Source organism: Micromys minutus, assembly GCF_963924665.1.
Source record: "Micromys minutus genome assembly, chromosome: 2".
NCBI lineage: Eukaryota > Metazoa > Chordata > Mammalia > Rodentia > Muridae > Micromys > Micromys minutus.
In genome coordinates, this window is record NC_137971.1 from 66,371,454 (window position 1) to 66,379,179 (window position 7,726).

Here is a 7,726-nt window from a genome sequence, read left to right on the forward strand (position 1 = left end):
TAAACTTCAGTTAGGTGAATGTATGTGCAGATGGGGTACCGGAGATAGAAGCCTCTCTCTCGGCCTTCACGAGTCTCCGCAGCACGGAAGGACGATCACGCAGCATGCTACCGTGACCCCACGAACCGAGAGCGCGCATTGGCACCCGAGGGTCCCTCTAGCCCAGGCCAGCTGTTCCCCCACTGCCCAGGATAGTTTAGTGGCGGCTGCAAGCGCTCACTGCACGTGGAAGGGGTCTGGCCAGCGCAAGTGCCAATCCTCAAGCAGCCCCCCGCTGCTCTTCTCCCGCCCCGCCTCCTTGCCCCCCTCTCCAGCTTCAGTTGGCGGGGAAATTCCAGTTCGCGGCTGGAGAGCTGTGGCCGAACCATTGCTGAAGATAGGGCTGAGCGCATCCATCCCGGACTCTGTGGGGCTGGCCTCCGGCCCGCGGAAGGCGGGCATGTTGGCATGGCAGGACGGCGGGGCCAAGGCGGCCCCCTCTCACCACAAGATTTCCTTTTCGGTACTGGACATCTTGGATCCGCAGAAATTCACGCGAGCTGCCCTCCCGCCGGTGCGTCTCGCTGCCCTGGAAGCCAAGAAAAGTTTAGAGGTGGTGGAAGCTGGCGAAGATGCCTGCTCCGGGAATCCAATCGAGTCGCAGGAGACTCCTGGTAAGAATGTGAGGCGATTTTAAGCCTAAAATGGTACCCGTGTGTGTTTGTGTGTGTGTGTGTGTGTGTGTGTGTGTGTGTGTGTGTGTAGCCAAGGTCTGTTGGTAGCCTGGAAACTAGAGGTGCACCTGCGCAGGTATGAAGTGAAGCATCCTTCCTTGGAAGAGGATAGAGGCGGGGACATGCTGAGATTCCAGGACAGGTAGTTGCTTCTCCCCCGAGTACCTGCTCAGTGGATGATCGCCACAACTCTGACTGGCTCACAGAAAGTACAGCTCAGTCTCATTGATCTAACGGAAATGTATTGTGCTTTCCACGTGCTAGAACCTGGACGAGGAGCTGGGATAAAGGTTATGGAAAATGCCTTCCAAATATATAGTGTCATTAACACCACTCCCATTTTATGGATGGGGCAACCGAGGCTAGGGCTTTCCGCGGATTGGGTGCTTATTTTCAATTACTCAGAAACATCTTCAGAGCTCATGTCTTCTCCTTTCCGGGTCCCAACAGAGGACTGGGGGTCAATAGGAAGCGTTTGGTGCTCTGTTCTAGACTATCCCTGAAGTTGGTGGACACCAAAGGAAGGTTTCTGGAAAGTTTGTGGCTGGAAGAACCTAAGACAGCAAGGATCATGCTGAGTGGGACGTTGGCATGGGATTGATAATTTGAAGGAGACATAGGTCTAGGGACTCAGGTCCCAGGGAAGGCTGTGTGCAGCACAGTTCTCTCCTCCTCCTTTCTAAGTTTGGAGGTGATTGTCTGGGGCCCCGGAAGCCTCTGGTGGCCTGGCTCGGTCCTGGCCCCGTGCCTGGATTAATTGTTTGGTTGGTCTCTCTGTGGGGCCGGGCTCCCCTCCCCCTAACTCCTTGATCGATATTCTATTACTGGCGCCTGCATATCTCCTGCCCGCAGCTTGCAGGTACTGACTTCAAACCCCCTTTCCCTGTCTGATCCTAATATTGTTCGATTAAAACTTACCTTTAATAGATGACATCTATCGATCAGGCCCCGGACAAATCTGAAACTCTATTAACACGACTGGAGAGAGAAGATGGGAAAGGGGGGAATTTCTCTTTTTGGGGGGATGGGGGTTTAATAACTTCTTTTTTAATTGCTAGGAGTTGCACATCAACATAGGCTTCTAGGGACTAGGAGACTCAATAGTAAACGCACTTGACATTCTCTGTCATAACGCACAGTAGACTTTCTTTTTCCCGGCTTGATAAAGTCACTATACTTTCTTGATACGGGGTGCCATCCAACATGTACTTCTTGTGTGCCTTCTTAATGACAGATTTGTAAAGGGGAAGAGGACGCAGTACTCCTGAATCTGCTTTCTAGGATGTGTGGATTCAGAACCGAAAAGGGCAAAGTGGGGAGAGGGGAGAAACTGGGGGTTGGATCAAGGGCAAATCTGAGTGCTCTGGGAGAGGAAAAGAAGGTTTGGGAGTGCCACTGGGTAGATGTGTTGCGGGTTTCTGGTCATCATCCCCTTCTCTTTTAGATGTGGTGGGCCGAGGCACTGACCCCGCGTCCCCGGTGGAAGGTTCCGAGGCGGAAGAAGAGGAAGAAGCTGAGGATGCGGGGCGCGCGCAGCGGCCAGAGCGCTGGCAGGGGGTCCACGCGGGCTCACTAGAGGCCCGGGCAATGGCGGTGGGAACGGAGGAGAGCGGCGCGGATGGCCTCCCGGCGTCCCCCGGCTCTCCCGGTTCCCCGCGGCCCCGACGCCGGCGAGCGGAGTCCAGTTGCGCTAAGCCACGGCGCGCGCGCACAGCCTTCACCTACGAGCAGTTAGTGGCCCTAGAGAACAAGTTCCGAGCCACGCGCTACCTGTCGGTGTGCGAGCGCCTGAACCTGGCGCTGTCGCTCAGCCTCACGGAGACGCAGGTCAAAATTTGGTTCCAGAACCGCAGGACCAAGTGGAAGAAGCAGAACCCAGGGGCCGACGGCGCGGTGCAGGCTGGAGGCGGTGCGCCTCAGCCTGGGACGCCCGGCGCGGTGGCGGGGGGCGGTGGCAGTGCCACTGGGAGTAGTCCTGGCCCGCCCGTTCCCGGCGCTTTGCCCTTTCAGACTTTCCCCACTTATCCTGCGACCAACGTTCTCTTCCCTGCCACCTCCTTCCCGCTGACGACCGCTGCCACTGGGAATCCCTTCACTCCTTTCCTTGGGCCCTCCTACTTGACCCCTTTCTATGCTCCACACCTATGAATCCGGTACTAGTGATCAGTATAGTGACGCGGGTCCCCGCTTGAGAGAGGGGCACTAACCGCCCTCTCCTGGCCTGCTGGTGTTTGTGTGCCCCTTCCTTCCAGCTGCCGGTGACACCACCAGAGGGCGAGGAGAAGCCACCTGCTGGACTACAACCACACAAGTCACTGAGGGCTCCAGAAGGCGTCCAGCACAAGCTGTTTTTTTAAAAAAACAAAAACAAAAACAAAAAACTTCCAGCTTCTGGACCTCATTCTTCGCTTTCATTTACTTCGAAGGCTCTGTTTTTAAAGTGTCTGGGTATTCAGTACTAGGCTAATAAGGGTTCCCAGGAAGGATGGAGACCGGAGGGAGCCAAGATGCCCCGGGCACCAGCTGCTAGCACCAAGCACTGAATCTTTAAAGGTTGCAGTACTTACAAAGAGAAAGAAACTTTCCCTCCTGGGGGTGGAAGTGACTCAACACAGTACCCCCAAATTCTGAACAAAGCTGGAGCAAGAGGAATCCAAAGCACATGCAGCTGTTGAGTGGGCTGTTTTCAAGATGCATGACTCAGCATTTCTAGATCTTCATTTGAAATTCAGACTTGAATTTTGAGTCAGTTCCTGAAGTTAACTACACAGCTTGTTCTTCAGAAAGACGCGACCTTACTTTTTTTGTGCAGACGCCACACGTGCCCCGAAGTTGTTCCGCGCTGGTCCCAGAGAAGACACAACTCTGTTGCCTCACAGGTTTTTGAGAACAGCTTGGACAGACCACAGCAGTGCCCTGAATGCACAAAAAGGACAGGAAAGGGAGCGATGACCCCAAGGCTATCCTGAAGTCCCCGTGCGTGCCCTTGTGATGCGCAGTGCTTGGTGCTCTTCTGTAGGTCCTGCCACACCTTCCGGGGCTTCCAAACTGACAAGCCGCCCCAAAGCGAGCTCCAGCAGCAGGCACCGCACCCGGACATTTGACTATCTCTGCAAGCACAAACATAACATACTTAGATAACCTGAGATTCTGACTTGAAAACAGTTCTTGTTCTAAATAGATTTTGTTTCCCCTTTATGATGGGGAAGAAGCAAAGATTGTAAGGGGCCAGGAAAGAAATACTTGCCAAGTGTAAGGAGTTACTGTGGAGGCAAAAACTTTGTCCGGAATGGGCTCAAGGGTACATAATGTTCTAACTGCCGCTTTCTCTGTTTAAACAAAGCAAAGGGACTCTGTAAAGCCCCCACCCTCACCCCCACTGCCAGTTTGGTTTGAAATATTCACGAGTTTTCTGTTACTTGGTCTTGTGGTCACACACCTCTGAGACCCAGATGACTCCCTTCTATCCTATTTTGTGTTTCATCCTGACATTTTTAGTGGTTTGATGACAGCCAATGCCTGAATGAACAATGTATTTCTTACTATTATTCCTCAGCAGCCTGTACCATTAAAAATTAAATTTGCCGGGTGATGGTGGTGGATGCCTTTAATCCCAGCACTTGGAGGCACAGGCTGGTGGATCTTGTGAATTTGAGGCCAGCCTGGTCTACAGAGCTGACTTTAGGACATCCAGGATTATACAAAGAAACCCTGTCTCAAAAGTGAAACTTAATCATCAATAACTTTAAACATATACATTGGAATTATGAACATAATAATCTTGAAATAATTCACTTTACTATTATGAGGAATGATAGGTGAATATCCCTCCTTTCCTCCACCTTAGATGAAGCTTCATGTTCTGGGACAGTAAGATTTCTGAGTATGAATTACAACATTGTATAACTGATGATTAGATTCTTTTTCTTCTCTTCTGAAGAATAATTTCTCCAAACACTGTATTGTAACTACTCAAAGAACAGCAGGTACCAGATCAGATTAGAAAATGAAGTTATTACAGTAGGGAGTATAGTTTTATTCACCATATATGCTGACAAACACTCCTCCAGTGGCTACTTGTTCTCAACAGTAACATCCATATCTGTGAACAGAGTACTTCAAAATATGCAAAGGTCTGAACAAAGAGGTCAAAGGTCTGTACTAAGTGGGAAACTGTACCCTCTCAGGTACCAGAATCAAGGGCTTCAGAGGAGGTGGAGGCCCAGCCTTGTGCTGTCATTACCCAGAGTCGGAGTGATGCTGGAAATTCGGGACTTTGGATGTATTACAAGTCCTAGTAACGTTTCAACTAACTCCTTAGACTCATTTCTATTGATGTGTTGGCCTAATAAATTCTCTCATAATAATTTTTGATTAATTATTTCTCATTATTAACAAACTTTAACAATTTTATAATCATTAGAGAATGTGTGTGTGTGTGTGTGTGTGTGTGTGCTCCATTTTCCTACCAGCTAACACTCATAGCTTAGTGATGATAGTACTTCTTTACAGAGCCACACTAGGTGTACATGTGTAAGTAATTTTTACAGACACATTCATGGCTGTTCTAGCAAAAGTAATGCATCTTTGAAAGTTTTTAATTCCTGGTCCACTTTCTAAATCACATCTGTCCATCAGGTTTCTAGGACATTAGTGTCCCAGCCTTACTTCACAAATTCCTATTACTCCACTCCCAACCCAAGACCCTGGTAGTTTACCTTTAAAAAGTCTAACCATTCACTGGCCATAGATTTCTAAAAGAGTAAAGTGACAGTTTCTGTTTTTTTTTCTAGAAACCATGTAACTAGGGAGCTTTTCTAAAGACAATAAGTAAGAAACACTGGAACACTTCTCATGTTAAGAGATTCCCAGTCCCTTTTTTTTCTTTTTTTAAAATTTTTATTTTGGAGAAAGGGGATGAAAGTCTCACTATGGGAGATTTGCTTGTCAAGGAGTTCTCTGCGTAAACCAGGCTGGTCTAGGACTCAGTGATTCTCAATCTGAGTGTCTACGATTTTTGAGAAATATTGTCAGCCAGGCTTGGCAGCATACACCTGTAATTCTAGCCCTTGGGAGGTTGAAGTAGAAGGATCACCATGAGTTCCAGTCTAGGCTGGGTTGTTTCAGGCCATCTGAGGCTACAGAGGTAGACCTGTCACCAAAACAAACAAGACAAACCATCTCTCAATGGCTTAGGGTTTACTGCTGTTGGGAGAGGAACATCAGAGTTCCAGTGAGTGCTCGAAACACTTAAGAGGGCATTGACAGTCTGTTACTTAGGATCAGTGAGAAAATGCAACTCCTCAGAGCTGAGAAGAGCTTGCAAATGCCAAAGGTAGGCAGCCAAGAAGACACAAGTTCCCCCAGGCTCAAGTGGGAAAGCATAATTTAAACCATGACCTCTGACCCCAGGATTTAAGGTCATCCAAACCTTCATGAAAACACGACTTTGACAGACTGATGTCTGTGCCTCTGTTTCCTCAGGATAGTGTCTCTCACAGGAGACAGGAGAATCTTGGGAATTTATATGGGAAGCACTTAACTTAGCACTTGGTTGAATGATGTCATTCTAGCTTAATTTTTGGACCTAGGGGAAGGGATGTGGTCCAGTGGTTAGAGAGGTTACCTAGTATATGTGAGGCTGAGGATTCAGTCCCTAGTGCTGATATGCCTAATTCCTACCATTTGTTTACAAAATATTTACTTATTTACTTTGTTGTATACTGAAAATCCAGGAAAAATGAATATAGAAGATGTGTACACATTGGAGTTCTTGAAGAAAATTTTATTTTTATTTTATGTGTATGAATGGTTCGTCTGAATGGACGTCTATGAACCACATGTGAGCACTGCCCATAGACGCCAGTAAAGGGCATCAAAACCCCCAGAATTGGGGATTTAGACAGCTGTGAGCTGCCATGTGCTGGGAATCAAACCCAGTTCCTCTGGAAGAGCAGAAAGTACTCTTAACAATTGGACCATTCCAACCACTACCTCTTCATGGGCAGAGTCTCATGTAGCCTATGCTAGCCTTAAACAAGCTATGTATGAAAGGATGACTCTGAACTTCTTTTAATTATAAAGCGAGACTCACACAGTTTCTACTCTGTTTGAGTGTGTTCAGTCCGACTTCTTTTTGCTCAACATTTTTTTTTTTTTTGTCCTCCATGCTGCTTTGGCCTGCTATAGATGTTTTGTGCTCTTAACTGTTAATGGATTTCATAGATTGAATGCTTCCATTTATCCATTCTACCATTACCAGGAAATTGCAAACTTTCCAGTTCGAGGTGGTCATGATAGGCATAGTCCTGGACCTGCCCTTTGACACATGTAACATCACGTTCCCTGTGGTAATACATCTAAGGGTCTAGTCCCTGGGTATCCAAATACACAGTTTTAGGTTTAGTAGAAGTCACCAGTCTTCCTGTGTGGGTGAAACACATTTCATTGCTTCCTGTAGTGACTGAGCGGTTCTGTGTACATCAGCCACCCATCACTTTGTTTTGTTAGTCCTGAATGTCCACCTAGAGTCTCGTGCATGCTAGACAAGCGCTCCACTGCTGAGATACAGCCCATGCCTGCCCTGAAAAGGTGACATAAACACCATTTGTCTCCATTTAAGGACCAGGCCTGATTTCCAAAAGAAGCCATTAAGGCACCAGCTCCAGGAACAGACCATAAGTCCCAGGAACTAGGCCATAAGATACCAGCTCCAGGGACAGACCATAAAATCCAGAAACAAGGTCATAAAACCCCCTCCCAAAGAACAACCTGGGGATTACCACAAGAATGGGGAACTATCTTATCTCAGAATGGGCCAGCTGTGCTGGGCAGTCTAATCTCCTCATCTGGTTAAACTGGTTAAACGTTCATGATGTAGCAGTGCAGGCCGCTGACCATCTGCACCCCCCCCACCCAGTACTCACCAATGAAAATTTAGATTATCTAATCCTTCTAGAGAGTTCCCTCCCAAAGAGGCCTGGGCACCTTTGACTTTGGTTGCAATTTCAAAG

At 48.1% G+C, this 7,726-nt stretch overlaps 1 protein-coding gene across 1 annotated transcript; it reads left to right on the forward strand.

Annotated features, from left to right (window-relative positions):
* Positions 1-439: 439 nt before the first annotated feature.
* Positions 440-2,861, forward strand: NKX1-2 (NK1 homeobox 2; the record flags this gene model as incomplete). Its single annotated transcript, XM_080911789.1, has 2 exons — positions 440-653; positions 2,158-2,861. 2 exons carry the CDS (start codon positions 440-442, stop codon positions 2,859-2,861), a joined length of 918 nt encoding a protein of 305 aa, XP_080767915.1.
* Between the last annotated feature and the right edge of the window lie 4,865 nt (positions 2,862-7,726).